This window comes from Pelodiscus sinensis, chromosome 2 (assembly GCF_052426305.1).
Source record: "Pelodiscus sinensis isolate ZL-2025 chromosome 2, ASM5242630v1, whole genome shotgun sequence".
NCBI lineage: Eukaryota > Metazoa > Chordata > Testudines > Trionychidae > Pelodiscus > Pelodiscus sinensis.
In genome coordinates this window covers 216173809-216190885 of record NC_143053.1, presented here as the reverse complement: position 1 = coordinate 216190885, position 17077 = coordinate 216173809, and the positions used below count along the sequence as shown (strand labels likewise).

The following is a 17077-nucleotide window of genomic DNA, read 5'->3' as shown; positions in this document are numbered from 1 at the left end:
ATGCACAGCCTCTTCCCAAATTATGAATTGTACAAACTGGGTTTTAGAAAACAAAAAACAAGTGTATTAACTAGAAAGAGTGGATTTTAAGGGAATACGACATAACAGACTGAGCAAAAGAAACAAAATATGCAGAGTAAGATTAATACGCTCAAGAAACAGGTTACAAAATGTAATTTCTTACCCTACATGTTATTTTAGGCAGGTTACAAAGTTTCCATAACTTAGAGTTCCAATTATCTCTCTTTTCAGACTGGGCCCCTGTCTCAGTCTGAACTCCCCCCATTGCCTTCTCTTCAGTGTCTTCTCTTAAGCAGCCTTTCCTCTTGGGCAGATAGACAATGGAGTAGAGTCCCATTTGCCATCATCCCCGCCCTTTAAATAAGATTTACATAAGGCTGGAATCTTTTGCTTTCCAAACTTGACCCCCTTTCTCCTTTTAGTGGAAAACTGAAAGAAGTCCAAAATGGTGTTTAGAATCAGGTGACAGGACCACCTGACTTAGCAGTGTAACAGGTACAGGAAGAAGAGAGATTAGTATCTTTAGTCTTGTTGTTTCTTCCTTTTGGCCCATCAAGGCTAATGGCCCATTTTCTGAACAGGGGGTCTCCCAAATACATAATTGTTACATAGTCCATATTCCTAACTTTAGATACAGAAATGATACATGCATACACAATGGATAATCACATTCAGTATATCATAATTTTTCCAATGATACCTTACATGATCCACCTTGCATAAAACATGTCTAAAGTTATGCCATATTCATATTCTCACAATATTTCTATGAAAAATATGGGGTGTAACTTCACAGAGCAGGACAAGTTATTTAATTTCCCATAATTAAATAACTCAGCTGCTTTAGGATATTTTCAAAAGCATTTAAATGTACTTAGGCTCCCAAGTCACACTGATGCTTTTGAAAATTTTACCTGTAATTTTGTTTTGTATTCATCTTATCCAGGGGGGCCAACAAACTTGCAAGGTGGAATGGGGAGGGGCTCCATATTCCCGGAAGGGGTGGGGCTTCAGGTAGAAGGGGTGAGGCTGGAGGCAGTCAGCTGAAGAGTGCGGTGACATAGACCCCTCAGAGCCGCCCAGAGTGCGCCATATAGGGTTCTGGCAGCAATTTGGGGCTCCAGCAGCAGCAACTAGGAACCCTGGGGTCTTCTGAATCGCTGGGCCCTTGGCAGTTGCCCCCTTTCACTCCTCCGTCAGCAGGCCTGATTTTATCTATATTTGGAAAACTAATATTTCTTCTTCTGTTCTGAATGACACAAAGCTTCTGTTTATGAAATGAGCATGCTAATTTCTAGAAACATGGATACATGAAAATAGCTGAATAGTTCACATTTCTTTTAAATGTATAAAAAAATCCCCAAGCCTTTCTTTATGGATCATGTCTCTGCACATTCCAAGCTTCAGCCTGGAGTTAATATTTCTGATAGAGCTATAAAGTGGTGAAATAAGGGTTTGTAATGGAAATGCTGACAGAGAGCCATTAGCCAGACTTTACATACCAAATTCTAGCCAGAGTCAATTTTACAGTTCAATTCTACACATCTTAAAATTGAGATTTATAATGAAAAGGGGGACAGACTCAGAACTCTAATACGTGAAAACTAAAGCTCCTTAAAGAGTTTGGGCTTTCACTGGAAATGCCACCAGGGTGCAGCATTGTCCTTTCTTTTTATAAATAGTGCTTAGCAATAGACAAAGAAGGAAAAATAGGACCCAGCATTGCTCTTGTTTACTCATAAACCCTGAGTTACTCCGTTCAAGTGAATGCATTATCCCAGATTTCTACCAGTCTGAGAGCAGAATTTGACCCTCAGTAATTAAAGTACTGCTACAAAGTGTTATGTAATAAAATACAGCACAGGCAGGAGTGCAGCACCACTTAAATCTTGTGGCTATTTCCCCTGGCAGTATCCAAAGACTGCTAAGCTCTTGCCGAAGAGAGAATCAGGTCTCTATGAAAAGTTAAACTCAATTGTTATTAGATGACCACGGACATGCAGGGAGCTTTACTTATAAGATGGATGACAAATCCTTCCCTGAGGATCTTGCAAATTCTTAGCCATGAGAGTATCATTACATATGTACACAGTCCCATTGAACCCAGTGAACACACTAATGTGAACATAAGCTTATGTGCACAAGTGATCAAGACTTAAATCCTCATCAGATATACAACACACAGTGTGCAGTGAGAAGGGGAGGAGTTCATAGAATAATCATAGAATCATAGAATAATAGGACTGGAAGGGACCTCGAGAGGTCATCGAGTCCAGCCCCCCACCCTCAAGGCAGGATCAAGCTCCGTCTACACCATCCCTGACAGATGTCTATCTAACCTGTTCTTAAATATCTCCAGAGAGGGAGATTCCACCACCTCCCTTGGCAATTTATTCCAATATTTGACCACCCTGACAGTTAGGAATTTTTTCCTAATGTCCAATCTAAACCTCCCCTGCTGCACTTTAAGCCCATTACTCCTTGTCCTGTCCTCAGAAACCAAGAGGAACAAATTTTCTCCTTCCTCCTTGTGACACCCTTTTAGATATTTGAAAACCGCTATCATGTCCCCCCTTAATCTTCTTTACATATGAGTTTTTAAATGGTAATTAAATATATATATTTGTTGTCTTTCAAATATGTCTAGTTAGTTCTGAGTTTTCTTTTAAGGAGACTAGGACTGGGCACGAGAGCACAAACAGGCCAGATTGGATGCTAGCAGTTGGAAGTTAGTGGCAAGAAGTGAGGAGGCTGCCTGATGCCTAGGAAAGGGGGGCTGTTCCAGGCATAAGGGGCAGTATTGGGGGGAAAAAGTAGAAAAATGGGAGTTGAATTTTGTCAGATGGATGTTTACAGGTCCTAGAAAGCATTTGGAGATTGTTTAATATACCAGTGTCTGCCTGAAAGCCCTTATTACCATTTGGGGGACCAAAGTTCTGGAGCATATTGGAGGAAGCTATTTTACCCTCTCACCAAACCAACAATACAGTAGTAGCAATAACAGTAAATATTGATATATGATGGTAGAATCCAAAGAGCAAACCTGACCCTGTGGGAGGCTGATAACTTTCCATTTTCAGTGACAACAACATGAGTTGAGTGTGCTCAGTACCCCCCGGCATAATGGCCTTAAATTGTGAGCATACTGTATATTGATGTCGGTATGGGAAAGAAGGGCAGCATTTAGGTTGGACATTAGGAAAAATGTCCTAACTGTCAGGTGGTTAAACACTAGAATATATTGCTCAGGGAAGTTGTGGAATCTCCATCACTGGAGATATTTAAGAGCAGGTTAGACAGACATCTATCAGGGATGACCTAAACCGTGCTTGGTCCTGCCATGTGGGCAGGGGACTGGATTTGATGATCTCTCAAGGCCCTTCCAGTTCTAGTATTCTGTGATTCTAACTTCTACAGATCCATTCTCAGTCTTTGTGGAAAACACCAACTAATGTAAAAGAAGGCTACACATATGGATCAAGAATAGAACATGGTCCAATTATTAAAAAAATGTCAGTCCAGATTGTAGGCCAAAAACTTCCATCCAAATTAGCCTAGAGAATGACTCACTACTATAGTAGGCAACAGTTCCTTTATAAAGTCCTGGCCTATGCCTAAATGTTGGGGGTCTACAGCTGTGAAAACAGAAAATAAACACTATCTGACATAAAAAAGTAAGAAGCATTTGAAATATTAAAGGATAATTACACAAAAGAGGCAAGGCAAATTTTCTTTTTAAGTGCAGTATGTAACAGAGAATTTCTTCTCTCCCCTAAAATTGGCACTGTATTTTTGCTTCCTGATTAATGGCTGAATTCTTTTCTATCCAGGTAATCTCACCCAGTAGGGAAGGATAGACAGTTCACTAGAAGAGGCTGCTGTTGGTTGCTATGTTTTTAATCCTATTCCAATTTATTTGTTTTGGGTTTTCTTTTTCCTGAAATGTCATAAACAATGTAGAATCTTTAAAAAAACCCACAATCATACTTTTATGTTATTAAAATATGCTGTAGGTATCAAAACACTCCTTATTTAATAGAGCAGAATATAAACTAATCAAAGGTACAATTTTGCAAAAACTTGAAAAAGCAAACTGGGGAGGACTAATTGTTTTTGGATTGTGTAGGAAGGGCTCTTCATGGGCATGGCAAATTAACCACCCTCGTGAGTCACATACACTGGTATGGTATACAGGAAAGGGAAGTCAACTGAGTAAAAATCAAGACCTGCAATTTGGCAATTAGGAAACTTCTTTTAAATTATGAAAATCTTCAGAAATGGATCTGTGACAATTTAAGAGCTGGAAAATTGACTAGAAAAACAAGTTCATTATTTGACCTACTGGAGCACTTTCCTTTGAAGCTTTATTATCTTCTCTCTGGAATTTCTGCAGGACTAGAAGGGGGACAGTAACCCCCCCCCCCCACTCCACTTCCCACCTCCTTCTCTTCATCTTGGTCTTTCCCTCCAGCTGGATCCCTGGAACTCTCTTCATAAGAAAGGGGAGAACAGCAACAGAGGTTTTACGAGGCATAAGGGATCTATCGGAAAAGGCTTTCTTTAGCGATAGATCAGCCTTTAGACTGCCGCTTTTCTCCGACAAAGATCCGTGCCGAAAAAAAGCCACGGCCATCTTTATGCTAATGAATATAATGATATTTAAATCCCCGCTTCATTAGCAATTTCGCCCAGCCTAATCTGCATCCCTCTGTCAGCAGAGGGGTGCAGTCTAGACATACCCATATAGTGCAGGTACGGAAACAGCCATATTCCTGTCTGATGGTCAGGAGCACTTTAATATTATTATAAAACATTTATATTGGGCTTCAATTTACATGATACGTTCTGCGACCACATCAGAAACATTCCTTACTATGAAGATAATTTAAGTTACAACATCAGGGAAGTGATATTTTTCTCTCTTATCTGAAGCAATGACTTTAAAATGGAGAATTTTTATTCAAAAACACACTCGGAGGGGAGTAATTGCTTCTTTTAAAAGTTCAGAGTTTGTTTGAGAGGAACAGCAGTACAAAGAAACACAATTATAAAATACTTTTAAAATAAAAGTAAATTATGCTCCCTCCAAAATAGCCTCCATTTAACCTTGAAACTTTACGTTTTCATAGCTGTCTTTAACACCAAAACATGATTTCTTAATCATCTTCATTGGCTATACGGTACAGCTAAAATACTCCTTTCCACAGAAGCTGTTGATCAACATTAACATTTCCCTCACTGAATAATGAGTATTTTTGAGGGATTCTGGTTACACATTTTTTTAAAATTCACAACTGAACAAAATATTGGAACTTTATTTGGCTTTATAAGGTAATTCTTTCTTGGATGCGCTAACTTTTCAGAAAATGTGTGAATGGTTCATGAGGAAGACATTTAACAAATTAGAAAAAACCCTTCAGAAGTCTATCATTGTCTTCTTGGTGATGACTGTTATTTCTATAAAACTATATTCCCTGCAGCTTCCTCCTCCCTCTTTGACATATAATACATGGAAATATCATATTTCAGAGCAACAGCAATAGGAAATACGTTATAAGAATACTTTGTTCCAATCCTTTTACTCCATAAAAACATGGCAAATAAATCTTCAAGCTAAACAGACACTGACATAACGCTGCAAATTAGTACTTACTCAAAGATTTTTCCTAGCTGATCAACATCTGAATTTCCACGAAAAAGTGGCCTGGAAGAATAAAGAAATACAGTAAGATTTCTTTAACTAAAGTGAACTTGTACTTGTCACTGAAAGTTTCCAACCCCTCCACCCCAAAACCTGTTCTTTTGCCAAATGCTCAGTTGTTACCCCTTAATGTTTTTATTCAGTCTGTAACTGCACTATTCAAGGTTTTTCCTTGGGTTGGTAACAAGACTTTGAGTTAAAGGATCAAGCACACCCACACACGTTACTTCTGAGAAGTAACTGCATCCTTTAACATGAGTAAAATAACTTTATTTCCTATCCCTTTTAAAGAAATCAGCTTAAGAGTAAATCAAGCCATTGGTAGATGAATAAATAAATACGCCTTATGGAAGCAACATTAAAAAATGCTTTTTAGAGAAAGAGTCATGCAATGCATTATAATAAAATAAAAGAATGATTTGCTAATGATATATTTTAGAACTCAAATTCCTCGGGTATTATACTGAAAATGAATGTCTGAGCTTTGGGAATCAAGTGGAAACAATGGGCTTAAAGGAATCTGTAAAATGTGGGATGTAGAACAGTGCAGAATTTACCTTGAAACAGAGGAAAACTTCTGCTGCATAAATAAAGGTATATTTAGGAAAGAAATTAATAATCTTGGCCTTCTATGGTTTGTTAGAAACAACAGTGACTAAAAAAATACTCAGTCTGAAAACAAGTAATCTATATCTGTGTCCTTTTAAAACACAATTAAATTTTTGTTCTTCTGATATTTTAACATACAAAATACCTTCCACCTGTAATGGTATATTTACTAAAAACAATGTGCAAGTGACTGTACAGTAAGAGATGTAACAAACATTTGCATGATATATATTAGCCACATGTCTTGGCAGCACAATAAAAGTATGATCCATATTGTACCCACTTTTATGCCTAAAATTCCAAAAAGATTTAAAACAAACAAGCAAATTCCTGATAATTTAGGGTCCTGTCCACCAGGAATTAGGGTTGCCAGATGGTTTCCCAAAAAATACCAAACACGTGCTAAAAATTTGTTGAGAAAAAAACCAAAACCCTACCACCACAACTATGCTTAACACCTCCCCAGCCACTTCCCCCCCACCAGGCTTCCGCACGCAACCAGCTGAGGTGAGGGCTCCCAGTGCTGATTGCAGCCACGCCTCCCTAGCCACTCTCCCCACCCCCACCAGGCTTCCGTTGGGTGCCCAGCTGGAAAAGCAGAAAATACTGGACATTGTACATGTCCAGTATTTTCTGAATTTTTTTACTGGACAGAGGGCGCAAAAACCGGACTGTCCGGTTGAATACCGGACACCTGGCAACCCTACCAGGAATTTACACATCTTCCTGTGGTGAGCAGGCCACTAGTAGCTGTGTAAGGGAGCATAGCACAACTATATGGAGGGATACAGTAGGATTAGTGAAAGAAGCATACTGTAGGGACACTGAAAGCAGGGCCGGACCGAGCCATTCTGGTGCCCTGGGCAGACAGGTTAACTGCACCCCAAGTTGGGGGAGGGAGCATGCACAGGCCCACCCCCTCTCGGCACATGGGGGAGGGCGCGTGGAGCTGGCGGCGGCAGGACACACATGCCCGGCTCAGCCCAGCCCGGCTACCACCGCTGCCGTGCAGCCCAGGGCCTCTCGGGGTGGGCTGAGCCTGGCTGTGCAGGGCTCCGTGGCCGGGGAGGGGGAAGGGCGCTGCTGGCTGGCGCTGTGGGGATTAACGCGGCCTCTGCCCCGGGCCGCCGCTGCAGGATGGCCGCTGGGAGCTGCTGCAGCCTGCGATCCGGGAGCTGGGCGTGTGGCACCTGATGGCAGTTATGAGGGGCACTGTGTGCCCCTTACAGCTGCCATCAGGCACCCCCCATAGGTTGGTTCCCCGGGCAACTGCCCGGCTAGCCCATGCCGTAATCCGGCCCTGACTGCAAGGAATGAGTTTTTAGTGGTGTCAGCTGACAGCCAGGTTGCCTCTTGCTTCAGAATGTCTAACTCCCAGAATGCAATGCAGATTATAAAGTTACAGTGGCAGTTTCCACAAGATAACACAGTGTAGCATTTTAACTGAAACAGACTTAAACTGTGCATATTCTGATGCCTTCAGTAGCACCTGGGGACTGAGCTTTCCCCATGACCAATTCTCCTTCCCCTTCACTTGTCCAGCCTTTTGCTTCTCTCTCTCTGAGCACAGTACCGCCACTCCAGTCAGTGAGATATTAACCATTTCATGGTTTTAGTTTGACACAGAAGAACTCTCCCATCTGCACTGGGAGATAAAGGGTCACTTGGCCATACCCATCCTCCTCCCCAAACCACAGGCACAACAATGGGAGTAATCTGCACTGTTCAAAAGGCATGTTTCTCCCTGCCTATGAGTTAATTCCTGGAAACATTGTACCACCCTAACGTGCAATACTTCTCAGAGCTCTCACTGGAGCAATATAGCTTCATTCACTATTCATTTTAGGGCTCTGGCTCAATTACACAGTCTAACTTTACGTTTTCAGATACAAAACGGACCCAAGAAAGGTAACCTATCTCTTCTAAAATGACGATCACACAAAATACATGTCCCAAAAGAAGACTGTAACACTCAGAAAAAGAATAGTAAAGGAATGACTGTAAAATGTGCAGGTCATCTTTCATGTACCATATGTGCATTCTACTTTCCTCATGTTTCCACATGATGTCACATCAGCTTAGACCAGGGGTGTGCAATAATTTTTACGGGGAGGTGGCACTTCATGAATATTGGTATGTGGTCACGGGCTGGCTCTGAGCCTCCCAGAAAGGGCAGGGCCTCGGATGTAAGGGATAAGGCTGGGGGCCTCAAAGAGAGACAAAGAGTGTGTGAATGTGAAAAAGAGACATTGTGTGTGAGAGACAGACTTTGTGACACAGACTGAGTGTGTGTGACACAGAGACTGGGAGAGTGTACGTGGCAGTGTGTATGTGACAGTGACTGTGTGAGTGTAGCACAGAGACAGTATGGGTATGTCTACACTACAGCACTAATTCGAACTAACTTAATTAGAATTAGTGAATTCGAACTAAGCTAATTCAAATTAGTGCATCTAGACCTAAAAACTAGTTCGAATTAGCATTTTGCTAATTCGAACTAGCATGTCCACATTGAGTGGACCCTGAACCGAGGTTAAGGATGGCTGGAAGCAGTGCCAGCAGGGCATCAGGTTAGGACTTAGAGCGTGGAGCTGCTGTCTCAGGCTAGCCGAGGGCTGTGCTTAAAGGGACCCGACCCCCACCCCGGACAGACAGTTCTCAGGGGTTCCCCGCTTGCAAAGCAGTCCTGGCTTGGATTGCCCGGAGTACCCACACTGGGCACATCACAGCACTCGGCCATCAGCCCAGCTGCACTTGCCGCAGGTTGCCATCCGGAGGGGGGGGGGGGGTCAGTCAAGGGGCTTCAGGAGACCTTCCACCCCGAGAAGCCTGCCGAGCCAGCCCAGTCCTCCCCATTGGGGGCTCGTACCCCATTCCTCCCTCACCTCCTTCCACTTACCCTTCCCTAGCCCCCATTCCTGATGTACAAAATAAAGAAAACGTGTGTTCAAAAATAGAATCTCTCTTTATTGAACAAAACTCGGGGAGACTGGGAAAAGGAGGTGGGAGAGGGGAAGAGAGAGGGTGCGAGAAGGGAGGGCAACTAAAATGATCAGGGGTTTGGAACAGGTCCCATATGAAGAAAGGCTAAAGAGACTGGGACTTCTCAGCTTAGAAAAGAGGAAACTGAGGGGGGATATGATAGAGGTCTATAAAAGCATGAGTGGTGTGGAGAGGGTGCATAAAGAAAAGTTCTTCATTAGTTCCCATAATAGAAGGACTAGAGGACACCAAATGAAATGAATGGGTAGCAGGCTTCAAACTAATAACAGAAAGTTCTTCTTCACAAAGCAAATAGTCAACCTGTGGAACTCCTTGCTGCAGGAGGCTGTGAAGGCTTGAACTAGAACAGAGTTTAAAGAGAAGTTAGATAAAGTCATGGAGGTTGGGTCCATGGAGTGCTATTAGCCAGGGGGTAGAAATGGTGTCCCTGGCCTCTGTTTGTAGAAGGCTGGAGATGGATGGCACGAGACAAATGGCTTGGTCATTGTTTCGGTCCATCCCCTCCAGGGTCCCTAGTGTTGGCCACTGTCCGGCTACTGGGCTAGATGGACCTTTGGTCTGACCCAGTACAGACATTCTAAGCTCAGGGCTCAGGGTCGGGGGTCTCAGTGGACCACCTTGATTTTCATGCAAACCTGCTCCCGGGTGGCCAGGCTGGCAGCTATCCTGCCCTAGACGGCCACTTTCCTGTGCCTAGTGCGGAGGTCGTGGATGAGGTCCACGATCTCCGCACTAGACCAGGCAGGCGTCCGCCTCTTGCGGACCTGGGCAGGTTCCTGGGAGCCGCCAGCCTGGTCCCAGGAAGAGGCGGAGGGCTGGGTGGCAGCGGGTAGCTGGTTCGTGCCGTGCCAGGTGCAGGGTCTGTTGGCTGGGTGCTGGCAGGCTTGCACCTGGCACAGGCACCGTAGTCAGCCCGTGCCCCTTTAAGGGCTCCGGGGCTGGGAGGGGGGCAGACGAGTTTCCCTGGTGGTGCCCAGAGTGGCCAGCAGGGAAATCTGGGGAGGGCTAGGCTCCCACTAGTTCGAACTAAAGGGCTACACAGCCCTTAATTCGAACTGCTTAATTCGAACTAGGCGTTAGTCCTCGTAGAATGAGGTTTACCTAGTTCGAATTAAGCGCTCCGCTAGTTCGAATTAAGATCAAACTAGCGGTTTGTATGTGTAGCGCCTATCAAAGTTAATTCGAACTAACAGCTGTTAGTTCGAATTAACTTTGTAGTGTAGACATACCCTATGGCATAGACTTGGTGTGAGTGACAGTGACAGAGAGAATGTGTGTGCTAGCTGCTGATGGATACATTTCTGAGAAGCCACGTGCTGTCTCTTTAAGAGAGGGAAAGCTGTCCTGCTCTGTCTCCCCCCTCCCTCACTCTGCAGAATGGGGTATAAGTCGGAGGAGTGCATGTGTGTGTGTCAGAGAGAGAGCGCAACACTGAAATCTTAGAAACAATGAACTGCCTCTTAAGACAGGCACTCTTCTTGAGTCACCAGCCATGCTTCAAATTGGGGGTAACTCCTCTGTGTGTCACCCTCTCCTGGACCCTTGTTCTGCAATGATGGGGTACAAGGGCTGGAGACTCCCTGACTTCAGCACTCCCTTCTCACCTCTCCCCATCCCTCTGCTCTGCACAGCTAGCAGGAGACTCCTGGGAGCAGCTATGCTGCAGGATGAAGCAAGGTGTGGGGAGGGACAGCTGAACACACACTGCTAGCTGTAACTATGGATGCTCTGTTAATCAGGTGGGCGGGCCGGATAGAAATGCGTGGCAGGCCATATCCAGCCCGTGGGCCTGATTTTGCCCACCTCTGGCTTAGACTAAGCTGCTTTGAGTCAGTTTATTGAAAGAAAAAACTAACCTAGTTACTCCTGCAGCCGTACTAGTTGACTACGTGTAGACTGGCATGATTTTCCGCAAATGCTTTTAACAGAAAAGTTTTCCGTTAAAAGCATTTGCAGAAAAGAGCGTCTAGATTGGCACAGATGCTTTTCCGCCAAAGCACTTTTTGCGGAAAAGCGTCTGTGCCAATCTAGATGTGCTTTTGCGCAAAAAAGCCCCGATTGCCATTTTCGCAATCAGGGCTTTTTTGCGCAAAACAAAACTGAGCTGTCTACAGTGGCCCTTTTGCGCAAAAGCTTTGTGCAAAAGGACTTTTTCCTGAAGGGGAGCAGCATAGTATTTCTGCAAGAAGCACTGATTTCAGACAGTAAGAAGTCAGTTCTTGCGGAAATTCAAGCGGCCAGTGTAGACAGCTGGCAAGTTTTTCCGCAAAAGCATTTGCTTTTGCGGAAAAATTTGCCAGTCTAGACACAGCCGTTAAGTTTAAACTGCCTTTTTGTTGCCTGTGAAGCACTGTGCATATTTAGGACAAAGGGTGTGAAATAGACAATAAGTAACTGAACATGTTGTTTTGCACTTGTACGCCACTGCCGTTGATTAATTTTGGCCTCTTGAAATAAGATTGCTTGAGTTTACATTGGATCTTTACATTACATACTCATTTTTTCCTTCCTGTCTTTACATCATTTCACCATATCAACTTCTGAGGAAAAGAGAGCTTGACTCCAAACAGACATGAACAACTGATTCTGCTGTCAGATATGGGCCTAATTTTTGGAAGGGTTTGAGCAGCCACAATTCCACAGAAGTTAGGGGAGGCAGCAGGTCCTTGGTACGGCTAAAAATCAGGTCATTTTGGCAACTTCAGGTAATTTTTCAGTGACCATTTGAAATGGCTAATAACAGTGTGCCAGCCTCCTCCAGTACATTGAGGATTTTCTTCTGGCTTAAAGCATTCTAAAGCAGACCCTTTAAGCTAGAGACATATACACATTCAAAACATTCCATTCAAGGAAAAATAAAGCAGAGCCAATGTTTTAAAATGTATTCTCAATCTTGTGTTAATGTGAAACCTTGGCAAATTGAGCCTTGTTCTCGAATCACCTTAGGCAGTGTCATGCCAAAACAAGTATGATTCCTGGGATTTTTAAGAAAGACTTTTCCCATAGCTGCTGCTCCCTTGGATTTAGTAAGAGTTGAAGGAAGAATTTAAATTCTTTTGAGAGTGTAACCATAGAGTGCAACGTGACCTTCCAGCACACTCTGATATTCCACCACAATGAAGAATTATTTGTTCAACTTCCTTATCCATCCCAGAGTCATGACGTCAGCAGGGTGCCAGCACCGGGCAATACCAGTGGCATGAATTTGCTTGATGAATTTTGGCTGATGGTTCAATACTCCCTGTCCGGATGACTGGGGAAGTATATTCATACAATCTGCCCGCACATGAAGACCCATCTTACATTTTAGCACTATTTACTCTGTAGTAGTGGTGTGTCAGCACAGACTATTGTACAAATCCAGTGCCTCTTATATGGAAACTCTCATCTCAAGCAATTATTTCTAAATTCTGTTCTTAAAGGTAGATTTCAGCATCCCCAAGAATGTTGAATGTGGAGTGTCCTCTAGCAGCCATAAGAAAAATCAAACTTCCTCCCCTGCTTTTTGTATCTTTCAGTTGACTCACTCTCCAGGATTATTTATTATGTATAAACTGAATCTAAAAGTCCTTATCTCAGGGATACATTCTCTTTTATATGAAGATAATCTGTGTAAAACAAATTAAACTTGGTGTGTGTGTGTGTGTGTGTGTGCGCGCGCGCGCGCCACTTGCCCCCATTGTTCCCCACCCTCTGGACCCTACCAGCTCCCACTGACACCGGTTACTGCAGGAGCAATGATCTGGGACCACCCACTTGAGAACATGTCTAAAAGGCAGAGGGAGGGATCATGTTCTACAGAGCAGGCAAGGCAGAAGTTTATATTGGCACAGCCACAGGATCTCTCAACTTGTGCAGTGCCCTATAGTTTTGTTTTGTAGGGGAGGTTGGCACATTATCCCCAGTGGCTCCCTTACTCCCTTTTCAACTCTTTGGAGCTGGAAATCTACAAAGTCTCATGGAGTGACTTCTGCTGGGTGCAGAGGAAGTTTTTACTGTGGGAGAAGGCTCTCCTGAGCACATCGATGTGGACAGGAGAAGGACACACTGAGTTTTGATTCAGTCTCAGTGGACCAAACTCCCAGTGAAGTCATGGATGGAGTGAAAGTTGAATAACAATTCAGCATTTAGCCCAGAAGTACAGAATGCACTGATGCCCTATTAAGTGGATATGAGCGATAGGAGTTTGCAATATGGCTTTTTTCTCAGGGCAAATCTATTTACCTTCTTTACAGAGCAAGCCAAAGAAAGGTAAATGCACACAGAAATATAAATAGAAGTTATGACACAAATTAACAATGGAAAACAACACAAATACAAAAAGAGTAATGTGTATTTACAGATCAAAAATATTTACACTGATATTTCCCTGGCAGAAAGGAACTGATCATAGTTTCCCAGGTCACAAGGGACCAGTAGGAACAGCTAGTGTATCTATGTAACATAGAACTTCCCGGAAACATTTCTTAAAGCAGATCTTTAATAACATTAAAAAAAATTAGCCCATCTTGACTTAAAAACGGTAAGTGATGGACCACCACTGATATTGTTCCAATTATAATTACCCTTATTGTTAATATCTTACACCTTATTTCTAGTCTGAATTTCTTTAACTTCAATTTCCATCTATTGGACTGTGATATATCTTGCTCTGTTACACTGAAGAGCCCATTATCAAATATTTGTTCCCCGTGTTGATGATGCTTATAAACTGAGATCAAGCCAGCCTTTCACCTTCTCTTTGTTAAGATAAATAGATTTTGCTCCTTGAGTCTATCACTTTAAGACATGTTTTCTAATCCTTTTCTTATGGCAATTCTCTGATCCCTCTCCAATGTATTAATATCTCTCTTGAACTGTGGATACCAGACTGAAAACAGTGTTCTGCAGTGATTGCGCCAGTACCAAGTATGGAGGTAAAATAACCTCTCTACTCCTAGTAAAGATTCCCTTGTTTGTGCATCCCAGGACTACGTTAGCCCTTTTGGCCACACGATCTCACTAGGAGCTCATGTTCGTCTCTTAGTCCACCACAACCCCCAAATCTTTTTCAGTCATTGCTTCCCAGGATAGAGTCTCCCATTGTATAAGTAAGACACACATTCATTGTTCCTAAATGCATACATTTACCTTTAACTGTATTAAAATGCATTAGTTTGCTTGTGCTCAGTTTACCAAGGGATCCAAATAATCTGAATCAGTGACACATGCTCTTCATTATTTACCATTCATCCAATTTTGGTGTCATCTGCAAACTGCATCAATGATTATTTTGTTTTTTCTCAGGTCATTGATAAACAAATATTAAATAGAGTAGGGCAAAGAACCAGTCCCTGCAAGACCTCACTAGAAACACTCCCACTAAGTGATGATTCCCCGTTAACTCTTACATTTTGAAACCTAAACCAGTTTTTAATCCATTTGATGTGTGCCATATTAATTTGGTATTGTTCTAGTTTTTTAATCAAAATGTCATGCTGTACCAACTCAAACACCTTACTGCAGTATACTAACAAGAAAGATTTCACCATCCACCAACTGTATGCTCTTGTTTGCTTTTCCAGAGCTCACAAAGTCACACGTATTGTTCACTTGCATTGAACACTTCATTCATATGAGCTGGATACTTGCTTTCTAAAGGTTGAGAGCTTTGTTGTGTATATCCTGCTCTTTGTATCAGCTGCCGCTCAGTGAAAACTGAAGTGTAAACAGATCATAAGCAAATCTGCTGCGGCCAAATTCATCCCTGGTCTAACTCCAGAGACATATCATAGCCTCTCTACAAGGAGTGAGCAGAAAGTCATGAAATTGCCTCATAGAGAAGATAAATGCAGCCTAAGTGTATACAGGCTGGATTGCTTCTAGACTTTAGATTATACTGCTTTATAGGCCTGAGGAAAATACTTGTTTTCACAATAACAATAAAACCACCTGCATAGAGAAAACAAAGGAGATTTCTATACACTCGTTTGCAATGACTGATCTTGAGTACTAGGCATTAGGAGCCAAAGCATTTAAACTAGTTTATCCCATTGGAAATCACTTCTCAATTTCTGACTTTGCAGCATTAACCTTTGACTCAAACAGGCACAAAAAGATGTATAAGAAGTGGAAAATATTATCCAGGAGAAAAAAAAAAATAGTCAAGGCATTCAATTTCTAATCCAAACACATGACAAAGCCACAAGGGCAGCACTATATGACTGCTTACAACAATTGGGCTAGCAGCCAGATAACATGAGATGCACGAGAATTAACTTTCACAGGCTGCTATCTGGATTCTGTCATTGTTAGTACAGCATGGTGAATAGTTGAGTACCTATCACAATCTTCTTTGTCTCTACAAAAATCTTTGGAGATTGTTTCCTAATTATTGACCGAGTATACTGCAACTCTACTCACATTTCTTCGGGCAAAAATTGACTTGTGGAATGTAAGCTTTGAAGAGTTAAGTCAAACAAGTGCTCTCTAAAATTGTAAGAGCAGAATGAACATAGAACAGTGTACATTTCCAAGGTGGTCTCTGTTCTCAGGCATGGAAAGAAGGGCTGCTGACACAACATGAGAAAGTGCTGGGAAGAAGATCAGCAAGTTCAAAACTGATATGGGGTAAAGGGATGTCAGAAGAGGGATGTGGAAGACTTTAGGAGAAGATTTAAAAGAGGGAGTCCAGAGGAGGTGACATGACCCAGAGGAGAGAAAGAGAGAGAGAGACTGAGAAATGAAAGGGATACAGCCCAACAGATGCAGTCCATGAGGGTAGGACTGCAGATTCGGGAAGTTAATTTTCCTAGTACAGTTGTGGAGGCAGGTTTAGGAACTTTAATGTGTATGTGAGAAGCATAATATGACAAGGAAAGAAGCAATTTGTCAAGATATCCTGCATCTCCTGGGCAATCTGTCCAGCTACAGAAATTGTGATTTAGAAACATTATATGGTTGTGTCGAGGGGTGGGTCCCCTCGACGATCTGGAAGCTCCAAAGTTGGGATCCGTGCCTGCTTTCTGCAGGGCAAATATGGCCTGTAGACCCATTTCCTTTCAAATGTCCCTCTTCCAGGGTACCTACAACCTTCCGGCCTCGTTCCAAACACAGTTTCTTCTAGCAGGGTATATACGGCCCTGAGGGCCTAGTCCACAAGTACAGTTCCCTCTATTAGGGTATATAAGGCCCTGCAGACCTAGTCCCAAACACAGTTCCCCCTATTAGGGTATATATAGCCCTGCAGGCCTCGTCACACACACATTCCCTTCTCTGAGAGTCACTATGGCCTAGAGGCCTAGTCCACGGGGAAGCCTCCCAGACTGCTGGGGAGCTGGATTATTGTGGGGTGGGGAGGGAGGGGAACTTGGGCCTTCCCACTCCACTGGGTCCCAGCCCAGGGCCCTATTGGCAGTGGAGGATTCCGCTGCCTGCTCGGCGGGGATGCCGGCTGAAGGGCGCTGAGCTCCTGGAGCACAATCCTCCGCCCTGGGCTCCTTCCTACCACTCCCGGCACGCTGCTCCGCTCTCGGGGTGTTGCTTGTCGAGTAGGAGTCTCCCAGACGGCCTCACTCACCGGGGCTGTGGCAAAGGCTGCTGCTGTGGCTGAGGCTGCTGCTGCTGCCGGGGCTGCTGTTCCTGGAACTGCTGTTGCTGCGCCTGTGGCTGCTGGTGCTGCTCCTGCGGGGAGCGGCGGCGGCGGCTGGGGCTGTTCAGGAGCTCCGGACTGAGTTCTTTCCCCTCTGGCGGTCCGCCCACACT

General features: G+C 43.5%; 1 protein-coding gene across 3 annotated transcripts in view; it reads right to left on the bottom strand.

Annotated features, from left to right (window-relative positions):
• Positions 1-17077, bottom strand: part of CDK6 (cyclin dependent kinase 6) — a 214192-nt gene that overhangs the window by 22143 nt on the left and 174972 nt on the right. For all 3 annotated transcript variants that reach the window (XM_006114476.5, XM_075922365.2, XM_075922366.2), the window contains exon 6: positions 5675-5725. In XM_006114476.5, coding sequence (XP_006114538.2) covers positions 5675-5725 — 51 coding nt within the window. The remainder of the gene's footprint in view (positions 1-5674; positions 5726-17077) is intronic.